General features: G+C 41.3%; 2 protein-coding genes across 2 annotated transcripts in view; both read right to left on the bottom strand.

Annotated features, from left to right (window-relative positions):
- LOC138604535 (alpha-2-macroglobulin-like) overlaps positions 1 to 7,596 on the bottom strand; it is a 33,987-nt gene extending 26,391 nt beyond the window's left edge. The window contains exons 1-12 of the mRNA XM_069676465.1: positions 7,511 to 7,596; positions 6,468 to 6,648; positions 6,187 to 6,343; positions 5,229 to 5,281; positions 5,027 to 5,047; positions 4,694 to 4,859; positions 3,963 to 4,047; positions 3,759 to 3,873; positions 1,382 to 1,499; positions 1,199 to 1,308; positions 936 to 1,100; positions 49 to 276 (exon numbers count right to left, since the gene is read on the bottom strand). Of these exons, the coding sequence (XP_069532566.1) occupies positions 49 to 276; positions 936 to 1,100; positions 1,199 to 1,308; positions 1,382 to 1,499; positions 3,759 to 3,873; positions 3,963 to 4,047; positions 4,694 to 4,859; positions 5,027 to 5,047; positions 5,229 to 5,281; positions 6,187 to 6,343; positions 6,468 to 6,648; positions 7,511 to 7,596 (1,485 nt within the window). The remainder of the gene's footprint in view (positions 1 to 48; positions 277 to 935; positions 1,101 to 1,198; positions 1,309 to 1,381; positions 1,500 to 3,758; positions 3,874 to 3,962; positions 4,048 to 4,693; positions 4,860 to 5,026; positions 5,048 to 5,228; positions 5,282 to 6,186; positions 6,344 to 6,467; positions 6,649 to 7,510) is intronic.
- A 1,128-nt stretch (positions 7,597 to 8,724) lies between these two features.
- LOC138604556 (alpha-2-macroglobulin-like) overlaps positions 8,725 to 13,001 on the bottom strand; it is a 39,644-nt gene continuing 35,367 nt past the window's right edge. The window contains exons 33-36 of the mRNA XM_069676489.1: positions 12,655 to 12,723; positions 12,470 to 12,575; positions 11,783 to 11,824; positions 8,725 to 8,923 (exon numbers count right to left, since the gene is read on the bottom strand). Coding sequence (XP_069532590.1) covers positions 8,916 to 8,923; positions 11,783 to 11,824; positions 12,470 to 12,575; positions 12,655 to 12,723 — 225 coding nt within the window. The 3' untranslated portion in view covers positions 8,725 to 8,915. The remainder of the gene's footprint in view (positions 8,924 to 11,782; positions 11,825 to 12,469; positions 12,576 to 12,654; positions 12,724 to 13,001) is intronic.

Here is a 13,001-nt window from a genome sequence, read left to right as displayed (position 1 = left end):
TAGATCAACAAGTTCAGTTTCAATTTCACACATTTGTCCACTACACACCAGATACATCACATCCACCGAGCCCCGGGTCTCTCCCACAAAAGTGTATTGGATGGAGAAGTTCTCCTCTTTGTCACAGGGAAGTTGCTTCTTCCCCTTCACCTCCAGAGAGCTGGATGATTTAGTACGAGGAGAAGGCGGCGAGATCAAGGAAATTACGTGACGTTCATTCTCATAGTGTGGAATTTTTGAATGAACCAATGGCGCTTCGTCTTGTTCGAGGGCAGCCTGGATCGTAGAGAAGAAGTGATATTAGTCAGCTGACAATTGATGAAGTTGTCAGAAGCATTAAAAGCTAACACAGATAGTGCTAAGAATTACTAGAATTAGGAGTCTTTGAACATTTTCAACATAGCAGCTAACAGATAATAGACAACTTCCTAGCTAACATTACGGTTTGATAGTGTTACAAGATACATGTGGAAAGACGTACATTTATTATGTGTTCAGGTGAGCATAATGCCAACAGTTGAATGCTAACGTTAGCTGTTGGGTTAGAAGTTTTGTTGCGATGACCTGAAATATGGCCCGATGTCCCTCTGGATGTTTATTTATTTATTGTTCTTATGAATTTTTTTATCTATTGTCTTTTCAGAAGCTAATCAATCAGGAATCTGCAAAATAAAAACTATTTCCCAGACTCCTACTTTCATAGTCATCGTAACCTGGAACACAATTATCCTTTTGATCACAGCACTTAAGCTTCCAACCCTTTCTGCAGGGATCCTCTCTGTAATGTTTTTAGACAGTTTAAATGACAACCTGAGCCTGTCAATTGCAAAAAACGAGCAAATTTACTGGACTTACTTTGATTAGAAGCTTTTGCCCTGAAAGATTACTATCACGTCCATGTCATTTAACTATCGCTACCATAGTCATTCACTTACTCTTAGTCTAATGTTGTTTTCAGCGCCGGTTGTGTTTATTGTGAAAGTGGCGATTCCATTGCTGTCAGTTGTGAGGTTTCGTGGCACAGGTGCCATCCAATAATCATCAAACAAATAGACCGGCATGTCAGGAACAGGTTCATCTTTGATGTTAACGACCTTAACCTATTGGAAACAAAAGATGTATTACTGTGAATGCACAGAATCCACAGCTGCGATGTATTCTTTACAACAATTAACTGAAGATTACATATTTTACTTACTTTTCCTTCCAAAATTGATCCTTTCTTATAAAACTTTGGTGTTTCAATAAAAGAAAGCTTTCCAACAATATAAGAAAGCGCCACTGTTTTCCTTCCTGTGCGTTTAATCCCTGTAAGAAAAGCCACCATGTTACGACAGTGTTTCTATCATATCGTTTTGAACATATGATGACTGAAGTTTACCCGTTCCATCCTCTTCCACTTCAGCAGTGATTTCCAGTTCGTCCTCCAATAATTGTGGCTTCAGTTTAGTGAAGGTTGACATTTTGATCATAAACGTGGCACAGCCATTCTTTTCTGTCTAGATAGAACAAAAAGTAAAATAAACACAGAATGTTAGCTGTCATTGAAAGACCCACAAAATGTCTTTATCAATGCGACTTAGCTGGTCTTTTGTAACACTTGATTTCTTAATGTAGTCCAACATTTCCAGTGGAGTTGTAGACCCTCAAGAGACAGGTCATTAACAAGTTAGAGTGTTACAAATACTGAGTCACTGACTGAGGCAGCAGTAGACCATAAACTACCATGTTCTGGAAGGTTAAACTGGAGGGTTACATTGCGTTGGGTTTTTGGGGCTACCAGTTGAAGCAACTTACTTTCCCATTAGTCATTTAGAGTCCTGAGAGATAGGGTAAGGACCTCAGACATCCAGAGGGTGCTCGGAGAAGAGCCGCTACTCCTTCGCATCGAAAGGAGCCAGTTGAGGTGGTTCGGGCATCTGATTAGGATGACTCCTGGGCACCTCCCTTTGGAGGTTGTCCAGGCACGTCCAACTGGGGGGAGACCCCTGGGTAGACCCAGAGCTTGCTGGAGGCATTATATAATCGACCTGGCCTGGGATGGCCTCGGAATCCCCCAGGGGGAGCTGGAAAACGTAGCTGGGGAGAAGGATGCCTGGGTTACCTTGCTTAGCCTGCTGCCACCGTGACCTGACTCCGGATAAGCAGAAGATAATTGATGGATGGATGGATGGAAGATAATGGTCTCTTGTGATGATCCTCTTCCTGCCTTTGTGTGTTTTCCCGCTTGTTTGATGATGTGCCTTGCCTTTATTGTTTTCACCTGCCTCTTGATTGTCTCACCTGTCTCTAATTAGCATCACCTCCCAAGTTTATTTAGTCTTTGTACTCCCTTGTCTCAGTGTCAGTTCGTCTTATGTCTTTCATGTCATGCTCTGTCTTTTGTCCTTGCTCCTCGTGGCTCTCCGTGTTTTTTGACCAGCCGTTGTTCTTTTCCTGTGGATTATTTGTGACCTGTTTTGTTGGACCTTTTTGGCTGTTGGATTTTGTTTGCCTGTACCCTTTGGACAGTAATCCTTTGTTTGTTGCCTTTAAGTTTTTTTGTTTATTAAACTTACATCGTCTGCATCTGGGTCCTCCCCCTTTATGTTTTACCACAACCGTGACAGTACGAACTGACCAAGCTTTTACCCAGCAGACCCCCTATTTTTAATTGAAATGCGTGAGGTGGAATTTAACCTTTAATTACCTCTTATGTCTTAAGAAGGACTTCACATATGCCTGTGATGGAAATGGCAGGGATACAGCCCTCTCTAAAGCCTGCCAGGAGGTTTTTTCTAGGCCTTGGCTAAAAACATTTTTGCCTGATTGGAGAAATGATTTTATAAACTGTCAAGGCCACCAGCAGTCTGCATCTCAGCCTGTTAGCTGCAAGCGAGGTTCAAAGTCTGCCCTTCAGTCCCCGTCTCCCTGGACAGCAACTCGCCTGGCAATTTGTACTGGCAGCCGTGGAGGCTCAAGGAGGCCTTGCCGACTCCTGCTCCCCGGGTCCATTTGGCTTCCCGGCTCCAATAGGCCCCCCGGCCGGCTCCTGCTCCCCGGCTCCAGTCGGCCCCCCGGCCGGCTCCTGCTCCCCTGCTCCAGTCACCCCCCCGACCGGCTCCTGCTCCCCGGCTCCAGTCGCCCCCCGGCCAGCTCCTGCTCCCCGGCTCCAGTCGCCCACCCAGCCGGCTCCTGCTCCCCGGCTCCAGTCGGCTCACCAACAGACTCCGGCTCTTGTCCCAGAATTCCAGCCCCCTGTTCCATCTCAAGAGGCCTCGTTGGGTCCTGATCCTGTTCCGACCTAGCCAGAGGTTCATTGGGTCCTGATCCTGTTCCGGCCCTGCAAGAGGTTCCATCTGGTCCAGATCCTCTTCCATGCCAACAGGAGGATTCCCTCCTGGTTCACCGTCAGCATCCCGGCCGACACCTCTTCTGGTCCAGCCGGAGGATGGCCCTCCTGGTTCTTCGTCGGCTGTCCGGCCGACGCCTGCTACTGGTGCCCGCTTGAAAGCTTTTGTTTAGCCTCTGCCCCGCCTCCAGGTCGTCCAACCTCCAGTCTGTATTTAAAACTGAACATTGTACCCCAGAACATTTGCCCTGAGTCCCTCCTCTGGAGCCCCTCCACCCTCCCTAGTTCATGTTCCCAGAGCCTTTTTGGTTTTGTTTTACCTCAACCGTGACAGTGACTCAACCAAGAATATTAATCATCTTTAAAATATTTGGATCATAAGTTTCTGGGTTTTTTGTGTTTCTGTGTCTTGTAGCTTTAACCGTACCCGCTTTGTCTCCTGATGGCACTGGCTTGTTGTGTCATTGAGTGTAACATGAGGATTCAGAGGTCGGCACATCTCGAGTTCAACACTGGCCGGCACAGGCTGTCCATACGTGTATCTGATTGGATGGGAAGTTTTAACACAATTGTTGTGTAGAAGAAAAAGGTAGTTTTAATCACAGTCTCAAGTCATGTGTATGTTACTTACTTTGAACAGACTTCCACTTCGACTTCCTCCTGTCCAATGCTGATTCCATCAGACGCTTTTACTTTTACGTCAAACTTTGGTAAAACTGAGGACAAAGTACGGTTGTTAGAATCCTTTATTTAAAGACATAATCTCGAAGATTTTCATTTAAATAAATGTCTGTTAAGTCTCTGTCTATCGCTGATTGAGGTAACACAATGGTGATTGAGCCTATGGCCCACTGATGAAAGCCTTTGCATTTGTAGTATATAGAATTATTATGGACTGGGTGTCTGTGGCGACATTCACGAAAAAATCACAAGCGGCGCCCAGTTAGTGACGCGTTTTCCATCAGCCAGCAGTGGTTGGTCTGCCAGAGAGGGTAGGCGGAGCTAAGCGGCTGCTTTTCCGCTCTCTGCAAGTGTTGCGAGTAAACAGTAATCTACTATGGCTGAACAAACAAAGAAAAGATGGATGACTACAGATACAACTTCAACAAGAAGTGAAAATCCAAAGAAGAAGAAACAAACTCGACGCTCAGATGAAGCAAACAGTCTGGAAAGGAAAGCGACCGTCAGCCAGGAAAATCAAGAGTTACAACCGGAGCCGACCGTGGACGTCTGGTTATCTGGGACATATGCGCCCACAATTGCCTTTTATCGCCATAAGGTGGCGCCAAATAGAATGAAACTGAGAACTTTAAGATTATCACTTCAATACAAATTGTTGTGTTGTGGAGAAACGTAACTTACCATATTTCTCCACTCTGAAGCTGTGACTTATTTTTCTTCCATTAATCCAAACATGAACTCTGTAGGTACCTTCACGAGCCTCAGAGTTCAAAGAGTAAGACAGCTGCAATATCTTTCCATTGGATGTGGTGTTCAGCCACTGCCCAATCCGGTTGTAGTTAGAATCCTATTAATGGAATGAAGGTAAAGAACGTGTTTTCACAGTGAGTTTGGAGCAGTCTAACAATATTCATGCTCTAGGTTTTATCTTAGCTGAACAATTGCTTAACAACTGAGATGAACATTTACAATCATTTTTATAATGTAATAAGTTTTGCTTTGATTGAGTCCTACCTGAATTTCGACGGTGTTGTACTGCAAGAAGAGAGCACAATAACATTTGTTAAAGGGCGACTTATTTTAGCAGCCACCAAAACAAATAACCCTGAGGACAGCTGCCCTAAATGAAATGCATTCATGGTTATGTTACTAAAAGAAACATGATGGCATATCAGGGCCATTGTTAAAACAAAAAATAGACAGTTCAAACACTCACCAGCCCACTGGCAGGTCTGAACTTGGTGTCCAGTGTGACCACTCTGAAATGCACTGAACAGAATGCAAAGAGAATATCTTATCAAAGAGAATAATAATGAAAGTCGATTTAAACAGAACATACTGAGAGCCTTTCATTATCTACCATTGGGAGAAATATCTGGTCAGTCATTAACACTTAAAGTCTAACATGAGCCGAGGGACTGTAACTGTCTAAACCTTCCTCAGCAGATATAATCTTCTAGTCAAACTTCTGGCTCAAAATTTGCAAGATGGCAGCGCCTGCTGTGGAGGAATTTTACCTCACTTTTGTACGAAAGGAGATGGAGACACATCGTCTATCTTTATATACAGTCATTGATTTTGACGTTTTCATAGAGAGCGGTTTTGTTGTTTTCCACGAAACAGGAAGTTGTTTTTGAAGAGATAGGGATGCTTGAGATCTCACAAAATTTGGTTCATCTGTCCCAAGTGGGATTTACTGTAAGTTTCAGTTTGGATTTGACAAAATGGCTCGATTGTGCTGTACACTAAATGTCCCCTGCAGAAGCCTACATTATACCTACATTTACAACATTTGGTAGGCATATGTATCATGTCCAGACCTACAAAAACAACCTATTGTTAACCCAAACCTAACAGGAAGTCCACCATTTTAATTTATCAAGTATATATCTTCAGCCATCTATAGAGATCATACGTGAAAGAACTCCTCTAAGGGTTGTTCATCCTATCCACGTAAAAGTTAGAAGATATGTAGGAAAGACCTCAAGGACAAAAACTTTAGATCTTAGAATCCTCAAAAGTTGTGGCTGTTGTCACTCCCCAAACAGGTGATGCCTCCCCATGAAACAGGAAGTTCTTGTAGGTCAAAACATACAGCTCAAAAATTCCCTACATCTGCCGCCATGATGGTAGTTTGAATTGACTGTATTCGTAATTGGTCGGGCTCTTGTTACCTGTTTGTCCTGGGAGGTAGAGTGGTTTATCTGTTTGGATGAACGTCATCGTTTGGAAATCTTTGATCAAGACTTTCCTGACTTCTTCTGAGTGAAATGTGTCGCCTTTTAACCTCACCCTGAACATCTGCACGGTTTCATCCTGCACTAAAGGAGCCTGCAGGAGTATATAGAGACCTCATAAGTGAATCAAAGGAATCAGAAAACAGTTTGTGGCTACATAAAAATGGTGCAAACAAGTATTTAGTGGAATAAATGATCCAGTGAAACAAAGAGGTGACCTGAAACTGAAAGCATTCATGAAACTCAGTGCTGGAGGTCTTCTGGAGGAGGGTGGTCTCCTCTTCTCCAGAGATCAGAGTGATGGTCATGACCAGAGTCTCGCTGGGCTGCAGGAGACTCGCACAGAATTTAGTCTCGGTTCCGGGTTCGATTACTGTAGGCATGGCCACCAGGTACTGCCTGTGTGACAGATGGAAAAATGTGCATTATCAACAAGCAGAAGAGCATCTCCGCCTGCTCTCATTGTACAAAATGAAGCCAAAATATCCCCGGAGCGGGCGCTGCCATCTTGCTCATTTGGTGAAGCAGATCTTCACGCTTATGGAAAGTTCAATGACTGTAGTGTTAGTGTTAGTTATGTGTCCTCTCGCCGTTCCTCCTCTACTCTTCTTCTGGGGAACAGAACGCTGCAGGAGCCCCATTTGTCAGCAGAGCTGTCAATCATGAGGCCACGCCCCCTTTTTATAGCATCAAATAACTAATTAAAAGTAAACTTGTCAGAAAAATGAACACTTGGACATAAATCAGCATGATAAGAACTAACTATAATGTCAGAAACCATGTTGGAGAAAAATGTATTTCACGTGTATTTTGATTTTATAGTTTGACTCATGTCCCATCTGTTAACATGGAGGAGGCGGGCTTTATGACCTATACTGCAGCCAGTCAGCAGGGGGCGATAGAGAGGGTTTGGCTTCACTTTTAAGGAGCTGTCATGTCGTCCATCTTTTCATACAGCCTATGCTTAATACACAAACTGAAACAAGTTTGTAACAGGAACCATAATAACAGTAATTTGCACCTGCATGATCTGAGAAAAGTTTGTGTCAATGCATCTTTCAGTCAAATAGTCCCTTTTTCAGGGCTTTTACACCTGCAGCAAAAGACACATGCATACACAGTAGATACCTCACAGACACTTATATGGAAGAAACTCTAACCCAAAAGATTACCCTAAAAATAAGCAGAAAATTCCAATCCTCAACATTACATTAAACTTTACTAAAAACACTATATTTTACAGAGAGTTCAACAAACTCACGGTTCTGCCGCCACTTGACCCACAAACATCCAGCTCAGGCAGACAAACAGTGTCCATGTCCTCATCTGATTCCCAGGAAGAGCCATGGCTGTTTGAGGTAAACCTCTGAGTCTCTCTGTTAAATAGTCTTTGCTACAAAGCCCCGCCCCCTTTCACCCATCACTAACACACATTTAAATGGTTTGGGTTATTATGCTGACGTATGCAAAAACACCCCATTTCAGGGACTGCACTTTCTGAAAGTTTGTTTGAGATCCAGCCCACACATGTTTATTTATTAAGATAAATATTTAATTTGACTATTGTGGTCAAGGTTAAGGTGGTTTTTTAATGGCCAAATCAAACAGGTTGAATGTCAGTGTTGCACAATTAAGTCAGCTGTATGTATTTTTGCCTGAAAATCACATGCCTAAAGGGCATCCCACGCTCAAAACAAGCAGTAAGCCCACTGCGGGGGCAGTTAGTCGCTGATTTGCACACAGACGAAGCTAACAGGAACAATGATTGTTCCAGAAAGAGCCTGTTGAGTCTCTGAAAACAATAACATCTACAACTAGCAACATTAGCATTGTAGCTTGTAGGTTTTTAATGTAAGTCCACGTGGAAATCAGAAGTTACAAAGCTGTATTCATTTGACAATACGATGCTAATCCTTTGATTAAAAAAATGAGGACTTAGTTTCCACACTGATTTAATTTGTATGCAAAATATGAATCTGCAAATTGGAGGACTCTTGCGACTCTTCATGTGATGCATCAAGATTTTTATGATTTTCACTAACAAAGCCTTTTTTTTCTCACAGTTATTATATATATTTTATTATTTCCATGTAGCATCCAGTATGTATATATGTAAACATTCCCAGAGTAAAGTTGGAGCCATTTTTACTAAAGAACTCTGCCTCTTTCCACTAGGAGATGATTTAAAGGTATAATAAGACTAAATAGACTTTTACAAATATAATGTAATATAAATCATCACTTACGGGCCTCTGTGTGTTGGTGCAAAATCCCAGAAGCTATTCAACACATTAAAACAGGCTGCAGCCGAAAACATGCTGTTACATTCGTTTGTAAAAATGTTGATTTGTGGACAATGACACAACAAAAGAGCTAGCCTCATTGTCTCAGGTAATCCCACAAGTAAACAGAAATCACATTCATTTCATGTCTTTATTTATTTGGAACATGTTTAACATAAAATATAAAGGCAGACAAAGGAAAAAGTAATAACAGCACTAATTCAAAAAGGGAGTAGAATGAAATGAAAAACGTGTCCAGTCCTTCCCCTTATTTTCCTTGAAACTATCTCGATTACATGAAGTGGAGCTTTTATAAAAATATATGACAATTTGATTCTTAAAAAGAAAAGAGTCTTGACGTTTTGTGGGTGACCATCCTTCACTCTATGAAGCTGCAGGGAAAGAAAAATTGTGATTAATTAGTAACAACTTAACTTAATATACTCAAAATGAATCTAATGATTCGCTTTGCAAAATGTTCTTGCTAATTTAAAACGGCACTTCAAAGTCGGATCAGTTATGTCTGTTGATTTCTCTAGTAATTCATCATATTAACATAGCAGCAATTTCTCCTGACGTCACACCCATATTCTGTTTGAACACGATGTATAAACCCATGAAATATTAAATCATCACATTTCACCACATCCTGTTTGATCAACAACTGTGTTTACAACCAATAATGAAAAATCCGAAAGGAGCTCGGGCAATATTTCAGGGTATAGCCACATATTGATGACCTATTAGCTATCCTTTAACAACAGCTTATGTGAGCATCAACCACTTTCAGGCTTACACTACCATGAGCTAGCTAACCTTACTGTTAGATAGATGTCTTTCCTATCATCTCTTTGAATGGTATTACTACTCTTTTCGATACTGCTTAACGATCCGGTTCTTATTAGTATTTTTATCGGTTCTTTTTGTTATTTTTTAAGAGAAAAAAGATTAAGAACAGAATTAAGATTGCTTTATTTCTGAAATATAAAATAATTATCACAGCAAAAAAGAACAAATCACTATTATAGACTCCAATTTTGTGGAAATTTAAAACAAACTAAATAAACAATTATTTCCAGCAAAAGAAAATACGGTGGTATAGAGCAACACGGGTGGGGCATGCAGGTAGGCTGCTAGCATACATACTGTTGTGGCAAAAAAGTTCCACAAACTATCTTATCTGCAACTTAATTTCAATCTCCAATAGATAATAAAACCTCAAAAATAGTTAATAAACTTGGTGGAATAAGTCTTCAAACTGAGAAATAAAACTGTCAAAAATGATCTTAGAAAAGCAAAATCTGATGCAACAAAAATCTTTATTGATTACAGATAAACTGATACATCAATAAATCAATGAGTGTCATCCGGATGAGACTGCCCACGGGTCAGCCGCTCGGGTCTTATATACTCTCCGCCCCTCCCTCGCTGGGCTTCAGCTTCCCCCCACACCTGTTGGAGCCCCCCCCCCCCTTGCTCTGGCTCTCTTCCCTCAGCCGGTTTCCTCTCAGTTTTTGCCTGACCCATTTCCAACTTTTCTGCAGGCCTCTTCTTCACTCCGGCCAATTAGGCGCGTTCATGCACTGTACAACAAAAAGGGAGGGGCTGGGGGGGGACACCTGTTTTTCTTGGCCAGCTGCCAACCCTGCACTTGCCTTTGATGCTGAGCCCAGTGAGTTTTTCAGCTTAGGATTCTATATTTAGAGTTTTTAACACTTTAGATTATGAAAACTTATTATAAAACATTAGAATATAAAACCTTAACTATAAAACATTTGACTGTTAAACCTCAACTATAAAAAACTTGACTGTAAAACTTTAACTTTAAGACATTTGACTGTACAACTTTAACTTTAAGGCTTTAGACTATAGAAAAGTTACCTTTAAGACATTTTAACTATAAAACCTTTAACTTTAAAGCATTAGACTATAGAAAAGTTAACTTTAAGACATTTTAACTATAACAACTTTAACTTTAAGGCCTTTAGACTATAGGAAAGTTAACTTTAAGGCATTATAACTATAAAACTTTAACTTTAAGGCATTAAAACATTTAATTTATAAATCTTATGGTTATATAACTTCAACTCTAAAACATTTGATTATAAAGCTTCAACATTTTTTCCAACAATACCTGACATATATGGGCCAACGAGAGATGAACTACGAGCTCGAGAGTCAAACGGTGCATTTCTCTGCCTGTATATGACGCACTTCAGACACACGTATGGACAGATTGCTTGTGTTTCCACCCTCACAAGCAAAAGGGTTGTTGCACTTGTGGCAACGAGCATTGTCGGTGTCGACTCTGGTGAAGTTTAACCACACTTTTGATCATTTAGTTCTCTAACGAGCAGGATCTGTTGTGTGCACTCACGCCCGCGTCTGAGTCTATGTGCGCTGCAGCGCGTGTGAGAGAGAGAGAGCTGCACTGCCCCCTGCACACAGGCTCTGTGAGAGAGATCTCTCTTTTGGACTGGGAATACACATCAGTGTCTGATTCTTATTGCAAATTAGAACGGCTGATGACATTAAATGTGCAAGATAACGTTTTTGTTGCAATAAATAAACCTTAATTTCTCCGGTACCGAAAGCGGCACCGCTAACGTTGGGAGCTTCTCAATACTCCTGTATTTCATAATTCGGCCCCGGGGCCCGTTTAGTACCGGGTTTCGGTACTCATCCCTATGTGTTCACAAACAATGATGTTAGCAAGTAGGTGGTTCAATGCTAACTTTGCCAAAAAAAAAAGGGGGTTAGATCTGTACGTTAGCCAGGTAACACTACCGTAAGCAAGAAATGCATGTATTGTCTGATGTACCACCATCGATCAATAATGTTCGCTAGAAGTGGTTGAATGCTAACTTTGCTAAATACTGTTATCAGCTTATGTTAGCAATATTACTGTTAGCTAGAAATGTATATCTTTCCTATCATATCACATACCATCAAACAATAAGGTCAGTTAGAAGGTGGTTGAATGCTAACTTTGCTAAAAAAAAAAAATGGGTTAGTACTCTTTCCCTTCTCTTATACAGCTTGTCAACTCAAACACAGCAGTACAACACTAAAACAGCATTGGAGCTTCCCATCTTTAGCGTGACATCCGAGGAATAGCCAGATAATACCTTTGTAGCGCCTGTCATAGAGGCTAGGCTGGATTCAAATGTTTGTTTCTGTCTACTAAATTATTATTATCCTCCTTTATATTATATCTGTCAAAAATCTGTCATCATTGTTAATATTGTTACCTGCAGCACAGGGGTCAGTGTACTCCATCTCAGCCTGGGAACCTGAGAGGAGAAGACACAGTTTTAGTGAAAGCTCCTTCATGTTTCAAACAGTGGATTCATTTGTCAATTCATTCGTTGACGTTCTCTGGGTTCTAAGTGTACGCTACTTTAGACAAAGGTTGAAGGTTTCAATAAGCTTATTCCAACTCTACTGTGTTCCTATGTGTACAGTGTGTACCCCAGTATCAACTAGGATGGGCTACAATAGCCTAGTTTATTTTTCTAATATCATTGTTTTTCTGAGTTTGTACAATATGCTCATCAGTGGCGAAGCTTTGGAACTGTCAAGTTAGTTTAAATAAAGCTTAAATCAGCGAGGAAAACACAAAACAGCACTGCAGCAATTAGGAGGTGTTGGAGTGGCTTGGAGCGAAGCTGTGACGTCAACACTTAACAAGCCACAACTTTAGCTAGATTATGGCGCCATCATCTGGGTAAAATACCGTAACACAATAAAATACCTCTGTCTGCATTTTAAACTGGTATATTGGTCGCACTGGTGTATAGGACACAGCCCACTTTTTACATGAAATTTTTTTTGAAGTTTGTGTTATACACCGAATTTTACGGTGAGTGTTTTTAATGTGATCACGATTGTTTTATCTCCCATAGTGAACGGATGGCAGGACTGAGTATCTGAGTTACTTGGCTGGTAGTAGTCGTAAATCTTGACCACAGCTGGCTTCAGGTTCTGCACTGGCAGTACTTGTATAAGCTGTACCGTATGGTGCACGAGGATAGCCTTCTGTAACTGTGGGAAGAAAAACGGATTAGTATCAGATCTGGAGTGGAGAGCATCACGTATTGTTCCTCTCTGTGATTCGTCTCACCTCCCGCAAGTACACCAGAACATGATCTTCATTGTGTTCAACACGATCCACCACATTGGATTCTTTGAGCTGCAAGGAGACGACATTCTCAATACTCACACGGCGGCCATTTTCCTCTTACGCCATGCTCAGGGAGTTAAGCTCAAATGCTGTTATGATGTCACAATGCTTTGTTCCAGGTTGTAAGTGTATAAATGTGGGGGATCTAACAAACCGTTGTCAGTCACTGCTTTCTCAACAACATATTTGATAACCCATTTAGAGAAAAGCTAATGCTAACATGCAAAATAAGCTACGATTTTGATAGTTTCACCCTCAGTTGAATTGTACAAAAAGTTCAGTTAAAG

This window comes from Semicossyphus pulcher, unplaced genomic scaffold (genome assembly GCF_022749685.1).
Source record: "Semicossyphus pulcher isolate SPU_LCO1_2020_fin unplaced genomic scaffold, fSemPul1.0.p SCAF_26, whole genome shotgun sequence".
Classification (NCBI taxonomy): domain Eukaryota; kingdom Metazoa; phylum Chordata; class Actinopteri; order Labriformes; family Labridae; genus Semicossyphus; species Semicossyphus pulcher.
This window is presented reverse-complemented; position numbering and strand designations above follow the sequence as displayed.